At 40.6% G+C, this 19,367-nt stretch overlaps 1 protein-coding gene across 1 annotated transcript in view; it reads right to left on the bottom strand.

The window, feature by feature from the left end:
* bean1 (brain expressed, associated with NEDD4, 1) overlaps nt 1-19,367 on the bottom strand; it is a 72,291-nt gene that overhangs the window by 27,368 nt on the left and 25,556 nt on the right. The window contains 2 exon segments of the mRNA XM_077229287.1: nt 4,191-4,332; nt 6,357-6,557. Of these exon segments, the coding sequence (XP_077085402.1) occupies nt 4,191-4,332; nt 6,357-6,557 (343 nt within the window).

Genomic DNA, 19,367 nt, shown 5'->3' with positions numbered 1-19,367 from the left:
TAGTAGCCCCTTATTGGCCGACCCGAGTTTGGTTCTCGGACTTGGTGTCTCTTCTGGACGGCTACCCCTTGGAGATCCCAATCAGGGTGGACCTCCTGTCTCAGGCCGGGGGCACGATATTTCACCCTCGGCCGGAGTTGTGGAAACTGTGGGCCTGGCCTCTGAGGGGGCCAGGCTCAGGGAGACCGGTCTTTCGACTGATGTTGTAGAAACCATTCTTCAATCCAGAGCTCCTTCCACGAGAAGGCTGTATGCGCTAAAATGGAAACTTTTCACCACGTGGTGTGTTGAACGTCAGTTAGATCCTGTTAACTGCCCTGTTGGTTCAGTTCTTGATTTTCTGCAAGACCGTTTCTCGGCCAGGTTATCTCCTTCCACCCTAAAGGTTTACGTGGCGGCTATATCTGTCTACCACACCCCTCTGGGGGGTACTTCTATTGGGAGAAACCCTCTAATTACTCGCTTTCTCCGTGGTACATTGAGGTTGAAAACCTGCACTGCACGCTAGAGCACCGGCTTGGGACTTGGCCATTGTACTCGAGGGTCTGGCTTTAGCTCCCTTCGAGCCCATCGAGGAGGTTTCTGAAAAGTCCCTCACTCTAAAGACTTTATTTCTCCTTGCTATCTCATCTATCAAGAGAATTGGTGATTTACATGCTTTGTCGGTTGCTCCTTCATGTCTGGAATTTGCACCTGGTATGGTGAAGGCATTTCTCTACCCCAGGCCGGGTTATATTCCTAAGGTCCCACTGAATGTTGGGGGCCCAATAGTGCTGCAGGCCTTCTATCCTCCACCCTTTAATACCCCTGACCAGGAACAGCTTAACCTGTTATGTCCAGTCCGGGCTTTAGATGCCTACGTTCACAGAGCTGCCCTGTGGCGTAAATCTGAGCAACTATTTGTTTGTTTTGGGTCACTCAAGAGAGGATGCCCTGCATCTAAGCAGGTTATGAGTAAATGGATAGTCGAGGCTATTTCATTGGCTTATGAAGCGGCCGGACAGCCTTCACCTATGGCTGTGCGGGCCCATTCTACTCGGAGTATGGCGGCCTCTATGGCCTTAATTTCGGGAGTTTCCCTTCTTGACGTGTGTAATGCGGCAGGATGGTCCTCTCCTCATACATTTGTCAGGTTTTATGACCTTGACCTCTCCACTCCTGGGGCGAGGTTGCTTGCTTCTTAGTGTGCGCAGGACCTCACACAGAACGGGCATTTGTCACTATGGCGTAGTGGGTATAGGGTTCCCACCGCGTCTCAAACGCAGCTCGAGTTCCCTTGAAAGGGAACGTCTCAGGTTACGTATGTAACCCTGGTTCCCTGATAGGGAACGAGACGCTGCGTTTGCCTGCCATACTTCCTGCATGCCCTGATTGACTTGCTTCAGGTTTTTCAGAAGCTATCGCGGTCTGATTTCAGGGTTGCTTTATAGTTTCCTGGTCTATGACGTCACCTATGTCGTAGCGGGCTTCCATTGGACTGATTTTACACGTGCTTCACGACGTAATCACGCAGAGCATTCCCACCGCGTCTCAAACGCAGCGTCTCGTTCCCTATCAGGGAACCAGGGTTACATACGTAACCTGAGACGTTTTTGCATCCAACCTAAAGCCAGTGTATTGAAATGATCTGATAAACAATAAAACCTTTCTCACTCTGAAACATCCCTCTGTGATGGGCTCCCCTATCTGTGAAGAGTATTCTATGGGTCGCTGAGTGAAGGCAGGCAGTCTAAATGGCAAGGAAGGGAACTGACAAATTCTTTGAAGATGCCAATTAGACAAGCTGCCATTTAGATCAAACACACCAAGCCTTTTTCAGTGCAAAGCTATGGCATTTATCAGCAATCCTTGCTTGTTAGGAGAACAGGCTGAAGGCTAAAAGTTGAAGGTGTCCAACCTTCCTAACAGGATGAGAGAACCTTCTGAACAGAGAAAGGAAAAGGACTGAGAGCTGAGAAGAGTGAATACAACTACCCATTTGGTTATTGCAAACTATTTTTCTTTTTTTGACCATTTCTCTTTAATCCCTACACTTTCAAGAAATACAAAAAAATAAAAAATAACACAGACTCAGGTTTTAGCCAATACATGTCCCTAAAGAGGAGGGTTTGTGTCAACACAGAGCAATTAAGTTTTTTCCAGACTTCACAACTAATTTTTCATTTTTTTCAAACAGACAATTTAAGACTGAATGTCGGCATTCGGTTAGGTGGGTAAAATTTAAGGCCTGGCGAGTGTCTGTCGGGCTATAGTTTTTGTGGTGTGTTCCACACGTCGGCTCTCATTGGACTCAAGTCGTGGCAGTTTGCCCAATTCAGCATGTTGAATTGGTGTCGGGGCCGTCGGTGAGAGGGGAACTCTGATTGGGTGTTCAGTTTAGCGAATGAGTTAGTGCATGAGAATAAAGCGAAAGTGATGAAAGAGAGCAAGTCAAGATGACACAGACAGAAGGCTGATCTAATGTTATGTTATCCTACCCAAGCATTCCAAAACGTGAATATTTTCATAACAACATGAGTCGCTTAAAATGAAGAAAGTTATCAACATAACAAATATTCAGAATGGTAATCAAAATGCTAAGGCAACTTTGTTTACGTTTCAAATATCTTGTATATCCTTGTTGCGGTTTCTCCTTTTGAATGACGAATATAGACTATTGATACCTGCTGATATTATAGTCAGGTAATTCAGGTAAGTCGCAGAACGCACGTGCTAGTTTGCAGTTGGCTGTAGTCTGTGCTGTGTGTTCAGGCGCAGCTTTTTGGTCCAGACGCAACCGACGAGAGGCGACAACACAGCCGGTTTTCTTCGCCTCTAGTTCTTTGAAGTCGGCTTGGTGTGTCCCAGGCTTTACACTTCAAGTGAAATGAAATATGGCAAATTATGGTGGACTATTTCTATCTTCATCTTCTCAAACTGGCTTTTAGCTTAGTTATCAGCCCATGCTATGCTAAAACCTTTAAAGACTGTGGAAAGGTTGGTGGAATGGAATCCATTAAAGAGGCAGTGTGCCTTCTCTGTCACAGCCGATAAAAGTGATCTCATTACTGATTACACACGCGCACGCTTCCTCCTCTACCTTCCACTGTATATACAATATATGGGTACAACGGGGTTAAAGGCACACCTTAAGAAACATTTGCTTTTCACTATTCTCATAGTGTATGATTGCAGAAAAAATATATATGAGCAACAGATTTTTTGTGTAAATAAATAATAAAAGTGGTTTATTTTGTTTAAAAATTGTGTAAGTGTATGAAGTGGCAAGATTGGCCTTTTACCACACACATGGGCACACATTACTTATACAATATTTTAGCAAAATAATTTGTTTTTAATAATATATAAGTTGATACTTGTTAAAAAAAATACTTTTTTAAAAAAATTACTAGTGAAAACTTTAGCAAAGTTTGCACTATTTTCTGTTTCTTTTGATAAATAAAATTATTTATTTTTATTCAGTAAATATACTGTCGTTAAAATATGTTAGTATACAAATATATTTTGAAAATACATACAACTATTTTAAAAAGTAAATATTCTGAAAGCATTGAAAGATATCCCATAATAATTTAATTTAGATTTACAGTAGTAACAAATATTTTATTATATGATATGATTAATATCATATTTTTAAATATGATGGTTTCATTATAAATATGGTGATTATCTCACCCAACTTAATATATGATATTTACCATCTGAATCTAACCATGTCATGTCAACAAATGGAAAAGTCAGTCAGCTGTTTATTATCATGTTAATTATTGTGCGTTTAGCCCCAACAGCAGGGCCCCCTTTACCCCAAATGCCATACTTTTACATATTCTTCCAATATTGAAAAACCGTTGCTCTAATTAGCTTGAACAAAACAGAAAATCATTTACAATACCTTTGTTTCAAAATGTATTCAATAATTTGAGTAATTCTCATTTGCTACTTGAATCTACAATATTTAAAAAAACATAAAATATTAGATCATAGTAGTTCAGAATCAACTTTGCACTGCTGCCCGTGTCCTACTAGTGTCAAGGATCAGCCAAAAATCCACGTTCATCTTGAAAAGCGGATGTTCTGGAAAATGCTGTGTGCAGCAAGTTTTTGTGGAGGAAAATAAAACCAAAGGAGCATTTTACCCCGTGGAGCCTTTATGTTGTACCCTATCAATCCAGAGGTAAAATAATACTCACTGAGGTGGGGAATCTGGGTACATGATGTTGACTTGAGACAGTGTCTCCACATAGGAGTCAAAGTCAAAAGCAGGGGGAAAGTCCTCAACACAAGTGGACCTCAGCTCTCCAATGGAGCCCCCATATGAGAGGCCATCTGGAGCTGTACAAACAACAACAAAACATGTGAATTTCTGTTTCTTATATTATAAGTTTGAGAATTTTAGTGAGACTTTTATACATTGCAAATTGTTTTGTACGTTATTTATTTGCAAAACCAATACTGTCATGCTCTGAATGGGATAGTTCACCCAAAAATTTTGATCATTGTCTCACCTCTCCACCATTTACTCATGTCGTTCCAAACCCAAAACACTTTTGTTCATCTTTACAACACAAATGATATGACGAAAAAAAAAATATATTTTTAATGAAACCTGAGATATTTTGGTACCTCATTGAAAATCTATTCCACCAAAACGTTGCTGCTTTGTGGTTTAACCCAAGACTACTAAAAATAAATGATAATTTTATGTGATAAACAGATTTAATTTTTAGCTTTTATTTGCATGTATATTGATCAACACACATACATTCAAAACATCAAATATAGTGTAAGCTCAAACATAGTTGATTGATGCTTAAGAACAAAAGATATATGTTTTCACATCACACAAGCACATTCAAGCTTCCATTTTTATCATATAAAGCGATCTTGTCTCTTCAGAATACTGGGATTAAACCGCTATCTCTTTATGCACTTTTTGCACAATCAATGTCTTGGTTCTGAAGACTTTTAATGGAGGGACAGAAATCTCTCAGATTTAATAACATCTTCATTTGTGTTTCAAATATGGGTTATGGGTTCGGAACGACATGAAGGCGAGTAAATGATGACAGAATTAAAATTTTTGGGTGAACTACCCCTTTAAAGCATTGCAGTACCAGTGACAATGTAATGTGCATAAAAATGTGGTTATGACATAAGACCATTTTCTTTAAAGTGTTAGTTCACCCAAAAATTTAAATTCTGTCATTAATTACTCACCCTCAAGTCATTCCATGGCAGTCTATTACGCTGGACACGTGAGCACCATGATATATATGCGTGTGGTGCTGACATAAGAGCCAGCTAATACTGAGCCGGTGTTCTGGCGTAGAACCCGGAAGTGCTGCACTGTGTTTACAACGTGAATAGCGTCAGAGATTGACACGGAAGAGAATAAATTTTTGAATAAAGTCGGAAACTCTCAGATTTCATCAAACAGATCTTCATTGTGCACCGAAGATGAATGAAGGTCTCATGGGTTTGGAACGACATGAGTTTTTTTTTTCTTTTCATTTTTGGGTGAATTAACACTTAAAGGTCTGCTACACATAAAGACATCAAGGTAAAGGAACATACAGATGTCCAATTAAAAGATTTATTCTAAAAAAGAATTATACCTCTGCATAAAACATACTGCTACATAATAGCATTATAGGTACAGAGCAGACACTACCAGTATTTGTAATCGTTGGAACAGCAACGAGAATGTGAATGTGTTTTATTTTATGTCTCCAATTTATTTTAGGTGCCTTATCTATCAATAATAACCTGGATCAACAAAGTATGCATTACATTGTGACACCATCACAAAACAAACTGCAGTAATGTGCCACATAAATTGTAAAGATCAGACTAAAATGATCATACATAAAACAATAGTTAAAGCTTTTCATAGTACAATTAACTCAATCAATAATCTAAAGAAATCAACAATTTTCATGATATAACTGAACATAATAGTGAAAATGTCACTGGATAAGATAAAAAAGAAACCAAACTGTGACATAAAAAAAAAGAAAGATAGCACAGAAACACAACAACATACAGTAAGTTTGTTAGATTTCAGTACAAAAATGTTATAAAACAGAATATGCCCTTGGAACATGATAAAATACACCAGTTATTTCTCTGCTAGGACAGTAAAATCCAAAGTACTGTATACCTAAACCTTCAAAATGCTGCAGTTTATTATATATATATATATATATATATATATATATATATATATATATAAATATATATATATATATATATATATATAACTAAGGACTAATCCTGGTTTAATCTAAGACCTGTCTGTGAAACCAGGCCTATGTGTTTTTGATATGTTATGGAGCCCATGAAGTTAGGTCACTGACCGTAGCTGGCACGCAGGTGGGGGTTGCGCAGTCGGCTGTCTTTACGCAGACTGCCCACAATGATGGTGACGCAGGAGAGGAAGAGCACCAGCCCGATGACAATACCAGCCACCACCAGAGGGGACACCAGCAGGCTGGCTTCATTACCCCCTTCTTGGCAGTCTGGGTACTCATGAGCATGACTGCTCTGGTTTGAGCTCGCTGAATGGAGGACATGGCAGAACCAGAGATGGGATTGTGTGGAGGTTTGAGAGAATGAGGAAAATGGGAAGATGACATGAGAAAAAGAAAGAAAGAAAGAAAGAAAGAAAGAAGGGAAACAGGAGAGAAAGATGAGACGGATGGTCAGTTTTTAAAGCAGTTTCAACAATTTACAGTAGTAAGTGTTACATAAAACACAAAAGAGACATTTTCTTCTTTCCCACACAGATCATAATGGTGTGGGATTATGTCAGTTTCCATATAATAACCCTTCTTTGAGACACAAACACACTCACACACCTACCTCTCTGTGTACCGCAGATCAGGAACACTCCCCAGACTTTCATCCCTCAGTGGATTAGATTCTCAAGTCTGCAGCGTTAAATTTTTAATCCTGACCCGTTTTAATTTTTAAATGCGAGTGGAAGACTTTCATTTCAACTCACGACAAGCCAACTCCAGCCATTAGCTCCCCTCTGACTTCCTTCACCCTTTCCATTCAGACCAGAGAGAAACCAAAATAAGCCACACACACACACACACACACACACATACACATACACATACACATACACATACACACACACACACACACACACACACACACACACACACACACACACACACACACACACACACACACACACACACACACACACACACACACACACACACACACACACACACACACACACACAAGCTACAGAGATACAGTCAGATTCAATAAAGCCTATTGGGAAAGATGATGATATTAACACTCTGTGGGCTTGAGGCCTCCAGCCCTTCCCGGAGAAAAACAAGACTGAAATCAAATCAGTGAATCTGTGAGGCCAGCAGTGCTTGAATGGTAACCATATTTATTCTAAGGACAAAGGAAACATTTGGACGTATTAAGTGTGATCAAAAGGTAACCCAAGGTAAAAAAAAAAAAAAAAAAAAACATTTCAATTTTCTTAATACATTGCACATCACCTCATTTCTCAAAGAATATGAAAACAGTTTGTTCGAAGATGTAGTCTCTCTAAGCCCCTCCTTTCCCAGAGCTACTCTATTTGGTCAAATGGCTCAGGCTGCTGGTCTAGGAACAGGAATGATGTCGTCGATTTTTCGTATCAATTCCAGTGCAAGTCCTCATCCTTTTGAAGAGCATGCAAAGTGAAGCAGCAACACACTGCAGCAACACAAACCAAACTCTTCCAGGCCTCAGCTACAACTACAGTGTTTGAGGGTGGGTCAAAGTAGACTCTGTTTAAGGAAATCTAATGAAGCCCATAGGCTGGAATTATGCAACTATATCACATTGTTACGCAAGTATGTAACAGGAAGTGAGACAGAAATTGCTGATGACTTGTTTAGGCAGTTTAGAATTGATTCTTTCGTTTAGGAGATAACTTTATTTGCTATGCACTTTGAACTATAAAACTTTGCAGAACTTTTACATTCACAAACAGCTAAATTAACTGTTCACTGTTAAAAAGTTTGGGGTCATTAATTTATTTTAAAAACAGTCAAAACATTTATATATTTTTTGAACATTCTATTCATAAAATAATCCTAAAAGAATGAATCAAAAATATTAAGCATCACTGTTTTAAACACTTATAAAAATAATACATTTTTTCCTGAGCACCATATCAGCATACTAGAATGTTTTCTGAAGGATCATGTGACACTGAAGACTGGAGTGATGATGCTGAAAATTCAGTTATTATAACAGTTATTTTAAATCATTCATATATATTACAATATTACTGTATTTGTCATCAAATAAATGCAGCATTGGTGAATGGTGAGCATAATAAAAACATAGAAAACATTCATTGCAAAAATTACCAAGCCAAGCAATATTTGAATAGTAGTGTATATTTGCTAGTCACAGTCATGTTCAGTCTGTTTTGTTTTCATTCATGACATGTGCTCCCTTTGTTCTAGTTTCCCGCCACTCGTCAGTTACCATGGACAATAACTACATTCATCACAGCTGTGTTGTTTAGTTATCGTCACTGTGTATTTAAGTTCCTGTCTGTGTTGTTTAGTTGTCTGGTAATGTTTGTGCATAGCACACTGTCTCGCATGTTAAGTATCTTGTTCTGTGTTGCTTAAATAAACCCTGTGCTAATACCTGATCTTCTTCATCTTCCTTGGAGCATTGCATTACAGCTACAGACTAATTCTAACCCTAAAATGATTTTTGTAGAAGTCATTATATAACTATTTTAGTGTGTGAATTTGGTTTTCTTTTATCCTGGGTAATTAGCAGTAGTTAAACTTCACTACTGTGCATTCAACTTATTCATCTATGTGTTCAGATCTGATTTATTAGCATTACTGTGTACTAATCCGTGGGTGGTCAGTGCTGGTTGACAGTGAGGTCTCTAAAGACCACATGGTTGCGTCTCCAGGCCTACAGCAGCATGGAAACCTCCAGGCATCCAGCTGGTGTATGCTAACATGTCTGCTGTGTCTTCTTCCTCAAGATGTGTGGTATTATATGCTGACTCTGACTGAGATTGCATTTGGGAGATCAGTTCACTCCGGTCAGACTGGATTCAGTCAAAGTGTGTGGCTTATGTAAGTCGTCATGTCCTTCTGCTGTCCTTCCCTCCAGCCCTTGCATCCTTATCCTGTCTAAGATAAAAACTCATGGCTTTATGCAGAAGGTTGCAGCAGGCTAAGAACTCTATTGCATAATCACAACAACTTATTACACACACACACACGCACACGCACACACACACACACACACACACACACACACACACACACACACACACACACACACACACACACACACACACACACACACACACACACACACACAGAGACATACAGACACACACACACACACACACACACACACACACACTCACACACACACACACACACACACACACACACACACACACACACTTCTTCTCTTCCTGCTTTTGTCATGCTTCCCCCTGGGAACAATCCAATTTTGTGCCACATATTTCCAAAACTGCAGCCCACATTTTGTGTTCAACATTAGGCACTTTCTCACACTCCTATTTCAGTTCTACACTAAGACAATACTATTCTAAAACTGTCGTCTTTATTGTCTTTTGTAGTAAAAAATAAAAATAAAATTCTTAAAACAAGATATATTTTATAAATTCTTTTTTTTTTCAGACAAGACTAAAATATACTACAATATTCGAGGTAAATTCTTACTCAGTTTTTCTGAATTGCTAAAACACATTTCTTGAAACCATCACTCACTTTCTCAAAACCTTAAAGGGATAGTTCACCCAAAAATGAAAATTCTGTCAGTAATTACTCACCCTCATGTTGTTCCAACCCCGTAAGACCTTCGTTCATCTTCGGAACACGAATTAAGATATTTTTGATTAAATCTGAGAGCTGGATCACTCCTCCATAGGCTTCTTAAGGGATTGACACTTGTTCCCCGAAAAGTTATTAAAAACATCGTTAAAATAGTCCAAGTGACTACAGTGGCTCAATCTTAAGTTTATCAAACGACGAGAATACTTTTTGTGCGCAAAAACAAAACATAAATAATGACTTTATTTCAACTATTCATTTCCTTCTCTGTGGGCCTCGAGTCAGTTCACTAGTGTAAAAGCGTAGAGCTTCTGTTGTTGTACGTCACACGCATCACACACATGACCAGCGTCGGCCAATAGTGAGCCTACGTGTGACGTAGCTCTATGCAATCACACTACGTTAACTGACTAGAGGCCCACAGAGAAGGAAATGAATAGTGAAATAAAGTCGTTATTTTTGGGGGGTTTTGCGCACTCTCAGATTTAATCAAAAATATCTTAATTCGTGTTCCGAAGATGAACGAAGGTCTTACGGGGTTGGAACAACATGAGAGTGAGTAAATACTGGAAGAATTTTCATTTTTGGGTGAACTATCCCTTTAAACATTCAAAGAACCTCTGACTCTTCTGGCAAGATCAAACTATTGCCTCAAACCATTTTATCTGTGCTCAAAATCAAACAATGCTTTCAGATTATACACACATCAGTCAATATTATTATAAACACCACATACCATTCGTTAGACACTACAGATAAAAATGGAGAACAGAAGCCAAAGCATGCAGTTACAGAAAAAAAATTATATTGTAACAAAGTAGACAAATTTCTGAATTACTTAAAAAAGTATAGTAATCACAACTTACAGTAGTAAGGTGAATAAGTTGTATACTGTATGGACTGCAAATATAGTATTATACTGAATATTGTATATTATTGAATGTCTGTATATTCAACTCTTGCATAAGTTGCATAAGTATTTTCACAGTTGCATACTGTGAAAATACAGTGACCCAACTGCTAAAGCCAAAAAGGTTGTAGTAAAAAAAAACTCTATATGAAAAGCATGTTACAGTTACTCAGAAGAGTTGTGCAACAAAATCAAGGTCAGTGAGAGAGATTTTATTCTGCTTCAGCATTGTGTCTACATGTTGGTCTGGCCGGAGGACTTTATCCACATTACAGACAATGTCGTCTCTGCAAGTAAAGGGGAAAACCCTAAAGCCAGATCCAGCCTTGACAACATTCTTCACACCTTTGCTCTTTCTCATCCTCATCCTTTTCCTCCTTGTTCACCACCTCTTATACACATACTCTTCCTCCTCTACCTGTTATATTGTTTCCATTGCTCCAACATTTTGAGTCAGTTTTGGCTCTGAATTGACATGTATAACAGTTTGTTTGGTCACATCGTTAGAAATAAGTGTGAACTATTTTTAGTTGTTGTGTGTAAACAATGACATCTGTGTTGTAGTTGTGTTTAACTTTTGCCTGCCTGTGTTTAGCATTTTGAAACATAAGTGCATGTAGCCATGTTTCCATCCTCTTGTCAACCGAATTATCTGAAGTTCGGTAAAAAAACTCATGCGAATAAAGCTGGTGAAAGTGTGTTTCCATCCAACGGCTTTAAAGCGAATAAAAACCTGTACGTAATGACGTCACATGCTGTTTTGCGATCAAATTGGTATATCGAATTGATTTGAGACATTTTAAGGTGTTTCCATTCATTTTCGCACTGAATCGAACAACATTCGAGCAAACTTTTACGAACAAAGTTTTGCTAGACAAAACGGAGCCTAATAGTGCTTATGTGCCAGCTGATAGCGACATATGTAAGGGAAAATGTATATGCCAGGCGGTTGTTAGCCTGAAGGGGTTGTATTCGCTAACAACCGCCTCGCTATACATTATCCTGCTTATTACATGGCTACCTACCAAATAAATCAATAACTTTACACAAAATATTAACTTAAAAAGGAGTTTATTGATTTAAAACGAGTAGTGCTTCTGCTAAAGAAAATAGTCTGTTCCGTCTCTGAACTGCGTCCATGGCAACGGTGTGTTATACTTAGCAGCTCCGCAGTCTGTTAAGAAGAAATAACACACCGCATTCTACATTAGAATTCAACCAAGCCACGTAATAACAAGCAAACCTAACATAAGAAAACAACGACTCTATAAACACATTGCTATGATGATGCAGATGCACGTAAATGCCCGACGACAACGGAGGCAGCCTGTGGTGTGGGAACGACAGCGCTCCATCAGTTCTGGGAGATCATGGTTCAGAGACACTTCACGGAAACCCTTTGGTTGAAGCATTTTTTTGCTTTGTCCACTTACATCTGTCTTTGTTGACATCCGACATGTGTGCGCAAACAGAGCGGGAATACTGGCCGGAAATGAACTCGTCTTCTTCTATGTTTTGTGGCGTGTTGCAACCATAAAAGGGCCTAAAACTTAATCGCAATTCATTATTTATTAGGCAAATAACGTTTCCATCAGCTTTTATCGCATTTGCCGTATATCGATCAAGATAAAATCCGATGAGACCGAACGTATTTCATTCAGTCGATATTCATGAAATTTAATCGTATTTTACTGTTTCCATAAGGCATTTTTCATTCGATATCACTTAATTCGGATAAAAAGGTGTGGATGGAAACATGGCTACAGTGCGAATTGTGTTTTAGTGAGGGAGAATGTGTTTAGAGTTTTGCAAAAAGAGTGCATGAGATTTGCAAACTGCACCTGAACTTGTTTAATGTTTTAAAGAAAGAGAGATTTATTTGACAAATTGTTTTAGGCAATTGAGAATTTAGTTCAGAGAATGAGGTTTAGTGTTTTAGCAATTCAGTAACTTTTCAAAACTCTCTACTGAAAAGTGTACTGAAACTAAGTGTTAAAAAAGGCTTGCTCTAAACTTATTCGATTTCTGACCCACTCAAACCCAAACTGTAGTTATAAACTGTTTACATAATCCAGTATAATGCATGATTCTTCATAAAAGGGTACATTGCAAAAGACAAAAAGGCTTTTCCATGTTGCTGAAGTGTTCAGCATGCTATGCAAGGCAACAATAAACTCAGTGCCGAAACTCGACTTGGACCTACGCTCCTGGTACACGTCACCACTGCTCATGTGGGCAGTGTGAATAACCTGTTCATTTGGACTGCTTATGTGCTGCTTTTCGGTGCAGTGTGAAAAATGTTGAAGGGTCTGAGAGAGGGTGGAAAAAGTTGATATAAAACAGTATTATGATGTAAGTACAGTAAGTACACGTGTATGTTCTTCACATTTACTCTGGTAGCCCTCAGTTCAAGATTTTTCCTGTCATTTAGACTGATATCATCTCAAGCTGACACCAAGAAACCAACCAAACACATATTTCAGATCATAAGACAAAATTCCAACACTTTACCACCTCTCTATGTGAACAAGCTAAACACTATACAGGAAATTAGAAATTAAGTATCTTGGCTAGAAGATTTCTCTATAGCGGATATTACAGTAGGGCAAGATTTACTAATAGCTTGCTCCAGCTTAAAACCTATTTCGGCGTTAAACACTGAAAAGGCTTGGACACAGTTATTTTTGTGGCTGACATTATTGCATATGCATTTCTGGGAGTTTCCCTTTTTAAATGTAAAATTTTAGGAATGAGAGTATTTCAATTTTAGTTTGCACAAATTACTGGTATTTGCGCCATTATTTACCATTTTGTGCCATTTTGATTTGCACTAGATTAACAAAATCTTGCTTTATAAATTAAAATTAGTTCAAGAACGGAGAGACCATTACAATAGGATCAGGTCTCATTTCAGGACGGTCAGCAAACAATATCCAAGTTTTGTAAAGGCCTTTATATTAGGGAGAGTAAAACCATTGAGTGAGATTTTATCTGAGCACTTCTCAGTGTGATTACTGTCCACATAAATAAAAACTTTCAGCAGCATTTACAGAAACATAAGGACTACATTTAGATCTCTCAGCAACCAGGATGAAAAGTGTGTGAAGAGAAGGTCACTCCTACCCACACATCCAGAAGCACACACAACAACACACACAGGAACAAATACACACAAGCCTGGATTGTCTCACTGAATATTATATGAATAACAAGGAGAGCACAAACAGTTCTACAAATCAAATGTGATGAATCCAAACAAATGATTAGTACAACGATTGCTCAATATTAGAGTAAGAAAAAATGCAGTATATACAATGGGAGTCCAAAAGTCTGATCTAGTTTTTTTCTAAGAGGGCAAATCAAATAAGACATTCTGAAATTCATGTCATTTTTTTCAATTCAACTCGTAATTCTGGTAATATACTTTGTAAACAAAATGTTGTATGTTGTATGAAATAATTTTCAGGCTTTTCCCACTGTTTGTGCAACTAATGCAAATATTTATACATGATATAATGTAACCTATAACATACATGCCTAAATAAAGCATAAATTATTGCAGGAAGAATGTTGCTCACTACATCACAAAATTGAGTGCAAAACAAAGTTTAGAAGGCACTGCAATCCTGTATGTAAAACCATTGTTCTGGAGTGTTTAGAAACACACAGGCAGCATGTAAACACAGCTGGATAAACTGTCAGGATGTCTTGGTCAAAACATCTGTAAATATCATTGTCGTGATAATTTGGCCCTCTAATAATATGGCTTTTTGGGTTGGCACACTCTGCAATGATGTGAAGCTGCAGGGGTTATAGAGGCTAAAAATGACAAGAGAGAAAAATGTGAAGTAAGTGACCTGAGGGGAAAATGGTAAGTAGAAGGAAATATAGAATCTTATCATATTATGGGGTGTCTGGGTTATTGAGTATGACACATCTAACACAGAGCAGGGTGATAATCCATGTGTGATGCTCTTAGTTTTAAAACAATAGGTTACTATCGTAACCCCGGTTCTCTGAAACATCGAGTGGAGAGATCCACCTATTGGAAGGGCATCCGTACCTGAACTCTGCAGAAGCATCCAATTGCACCAAGTCTGGCTAGACAGACAGAAGCGTGCAGCCAATGCCCGGTAAGGCCCCGGCCCCTTACCTAGGGGCATAAAACGCCTGCAAGCGCTGCTATTCTCCAGTAAGTATATTCGCTTCTCGTGCGGCAAGCGGGTCAAAGCTGGTGGATCTCTCCACTCGATGCTTCAGAGAACCGGGGTTACGATAGTAACCTATTGTTCTCTTTCATCATCTCGTGTTCGAGATCCACCTATGGGAGAGACATGGACAGCTCCCCGATTGCCCAGTACACTCACAGTGAGGTTCTGAAAGCCAGAGAAAGACGGTCGCCCCAGGGAGGCGGTGCCCGACATATCCCATAATCATGGACCTGCAATATTGACGCACACACACAACTGCTGTGCAAATACAGGACATGAAACATGTATGTGGCACCCACATGATAATAACTCCAGCAACACAAATAACTCAAACAACGCAAATATACACCCAGGAAGGAATGGAATGCATGCTTGGTGACAGGAATGGGCATGGCCTGCCGGCCCATTCCCTCCTTATTCGTTACTTCCAACGGTGTTACAGGGAAGGGCTAAGAAGACCCCACCCCTAAAAACAAATGTGCTACCGAAATTCTGGTGACATCCAGTCGGTAGTAATGCACAAAGGTATGAGGAGAAGCCCAACTGGCAGCGGAGCAGTTGTCCTGCAGTGACACTCCCGTAAACAAAGCCCAAGAGGCGGGTAAGCCACTCGTGGAATGAGCTCTGATGTCCCTTGGGGGCTGCACTCCCTTGGATTCATATGCCAAAGCTATAGCATTCACCAGCCAATGTGAGAGGCGTTGCCTAGATATGGGATTCCCTCTATGAGGGGGCGCCCATGAAATAAAAAGCTGGTTGCTCTTCCAGAAAGTACTGGTCATTTATGCCTGTAAAGCACGGACAGGACACAGAAAATTACGCCTCTGATCCTCCAGGGAGAAAAAAGGAGGAGGGTGAAAAGCGGACAGCTCCAACACCTCCGAAGTGAACGCAGGGAAGCATTTTGGCATGAAGGCCAGATTAGGCTTAAGGGGAAACCTTATTTCCACTAAGAGAGAATTTAGTGCACGAGGGATGAACCGAGAGTGCATGTAGCTCACTGACACGTTTGGCTGATGCCAAGGCCAAGAGCAAAGCTGTCTTAAAGGACAGCAGCTTTAGGGAAATACTTCCCAGAGGCTCAAAAGGATATTGAGACAGAGCCTCCAGCACCGTGGAGAGGTACCACTCAGGAACAGTTCTCCAGATGACTGGCAAAGAGCGCCGGGCACCCTTCATAAATCTGCGGATTAGAGGACGCAGCCCGACTGTTGATCCCCTAAAAGCCCACATGACAGGCCGAAATCGCAGCCAGGTAGACCTTAAATGTGGAAAAAAACCTCCCTTTTTCCATGAGGTCTTGAAGGAAACACAAAATATCAGGAACTGAGCACTGATAAGATGTGAGATCACGCCTATTACACCACCCTTTGAACACTTGCCACATACAGCCATATAAGGACCGTGTAGAAACAGCCCTGGCATTCTGTATAGTAGCAATCACACGCGGCGAAAGCCCCAGTGCGCTTAGGTTCGTCCTCTCACGGCCCAGGCCCAGAGAGCCACCCTGTCCGGGTGTCTCACCCCCTCTCTGAACTGCGACAGACAGTTCATTAGAGAGAGAACATGCTCTTGAGAGAGATGCACTCACATGGAGACTGAGTTCAACTCCAAACCCAGGAAAATTACATTCTGACTGGGTATTAAATTGCTCTTCTTCACATTCACCCTGAACCCGAGAGATGTGATGTGTGCAAGCACAAGGCAGGTGTCCTGAAACACTTTCCCCTTCGATTCGGCTATGATATGCCAATCGTCTATGTATGTCAGAATCCTCACCTGACATTCTCATGGGTGCTAAGCCCGCCTCTGCACACAGACAAAAACACAGAGGACTTAGGACGAGTCCAAACGGCAGAACTGTGAATTCGTAACATGTGCCCTGGTAGGCGAAATAAAGAAAATTCCTGTGTAGCGGATAAATGTTTAAATGGAAAAAAGCATCTTTCAGATCGATCGATGTGAACCAATAGTTCTGTTTTACGGCGTGGGCGAGTGAGCCATGAGTCAACATTCTGAAATTGTATTTCCTCAAATGTTTGTTCAACACACGGAGGTCCAAGATAGGGCGGAGAGAGCTGTCCTTCTTTGGGACCAGGAAATAACGAGAATAATATCCCTGATTCATCATACTGGGGGGCACAACCTGAATCACTCCCTTGTTAAGGAGGGAGGATATTTCCTCTTTCAGAATGTGTGAGGCGCATCATGTGTGAGGGGGGGGGGGGTCACCCATGCCAAGAGCCGCCATATCCTTCACCTCAAGGCCCGTGAGACCGTGCTTGAAGTCGAGAGGGTCGCTCCAGTTGTGCCTTATGTGCTTCGCGCACGCTGGAAGGACGGGGGAGAGTTGTTTCCTCGGACCGGCAGGGGGTCCCAGCACTTTCCCGTCGTAAATGTCCCTCTCCTGGTCGGTGGCGCTATGTGGAGCCGGCCACGCAATGTTGAGGCGAGCGGCCACTCGCTCACATACTTCCTGGAGGATGGACTGAGGCAAGGCCGCGTGGGCGTTGGCCTGGGGAACGCCAGAGGGCGGGAAGGCCTCCTCGTCCTCTAAGACCCCAAGAAGGGCCGCGCCATCCCAAGCACGAGGTTGTCCGCGAAGATGTCCTCTTCGGGGAATGCAGGATTGGGCTGGTCAGCCCAAATAAGAGAGCTGGTGCCCCGGGAGTCCCCCGGTAGCGCGTCGTCGTCACCGTGTCCCCCATCCGAGTCAGAAAGGCCGAACTCAGCGCACTGGGTAGCTGCAATTTTAAGACGGCGTAGTAAAAGCTTCTTGGGCAGCATAAGGCACTGACTGCAATTCTCTGGTCTCTCCAAGGCTTCTTAAGCGTGTTTATGGCCCAAGCAGAACGAGTGAAAGTCCTTAGTGGCGGTGAGAGCCCCACACGCGGCCGGGCAGGCCCATGATAGGCTGTTCCCCGGAGAAGCGGCAGATTTAGACAGTGACATTCCGGAGAAGAACTCGGAAAAATCCGTGGTGGGCAGCCCTGGAAGGAGGAGAAGGTGAGAATGGCGAGAGCGCGGGCGGCTCCAGATGCAACACACAGCTGATAGGCTGAAAAAACGTCTTTCACATCTGGCGGAGGCTGATCAGGCGATATATCCTCCTGAAGACACGCAAGTGAGCAGCGTAGATACAACCGAACTGTGTAAGTGCAGAGTTTGCGAGAAGCGAATGTCAACTGGAGAATAGCAGCGCTTGCAGGTGTTATATGCCCCTAGGTAAGGGGGCGGGGCCTTACTGGGTATTGGCTGCGTGCTTCTGTCTGTCTAGCCAGACTTGGTGCAATTGGATGCTTCTGCAGAGGTCAGGTACGGATGCCCTTCCCATAGGTGGATCTCGAACAAGAGATGATGAAAGAGAACTGAAACAACTGAAATACATTCAAATGTTTGGGGTCAGTAAAATTTATATTATAATAATATTTCTAAAATATTACTGTTTTTAAACAAATAAATATTGAGCACTTTAACTTCTTTCAGAACTTTTTAAAAAATCTTACAAACCCCAAACTTTTAAATGGAGGTGAATGTATACTTTTTTAATTTTTATTTCATTTTTTAAACTGTTGAGAAATAAGTTACTGATCAAATAAAGCTTTTACTCTTACAGCATGCCAATTCGGAGGCATCTAACCCCATGAAATGTTGTATATAAGGACAAGTACCTCATAAGTACACTTGTAAATGTGCTTCACACCTACAGTACAAGACAAACTTGCCTCACACAAGCTTCTCCTAAGCCTCATGAGAAATGCCATCTGCCAGAGTCGTTAAAAGTTGACATAACCTTTTACTCATTTCCACTTCTGGGTCCTAAGAGATCCAGCTGGGAAGGGCATGACAGATAGCGCAAGCCTTGACACATCCTTCAATCTCTCCAGCTGACCCAGATAACACAATCATTTCAACATGATTGAAAAAGTCTAGCAGGCTTCTAAAATTGTCAAAAAAAGTCTATTTAATATTGTCATATTAGTCACATTTAGGGAAACTTTAGTATACACTTGTCACATGTATGTTCCGTTTAGTTCAGTTTCTGTGTTGTCTGTATTGGTTCTCATTAGTCACTATTCTAAGTAGTTTTCTAAGTCTTGTCAGCTGTTCCCGTTTAGTGTCCTTATTTACTGTGTATTTTCACTGCCTCTTCTGTTCTGTCCATTGTCGATTATTGTTTATGTTAACGTGGTCATTATCTTCCTGATTTTGTAATTAAAGACATTGTATCACCATCTGCTTCGTCGTGTGCTTTCTACAGCCACCTGACCATGACAACACTGTAAAAAAGTGGCTGCCTAAAATTTTTAAGTACAATCAACTTGGATGTTTAAGTCATTTCAACTTAAATTGCATTAAACTGACATACAAATGTGTTAAATCTTG

Source organism: Siphateles boraxobius, unplaced genomic scaffold (genome assembly GCF_051911475.1).
Source record: "Siphateles boraxobius isolate OS27281-9 unplaced genomic scaffold, OSU_SipBor_1 130, whole genome shotgun sequence".
NCBI lineage: Eukaryota > Metazoa > Chordata > Actinopteri > Cypriniformes > Leuciscidae > Siphateles > Siphateles boraxobius.
Note: the sequence above shows the minus strand (reverse complement) of the source record. Positions and strands in the feature narration are given on the sequence as shown.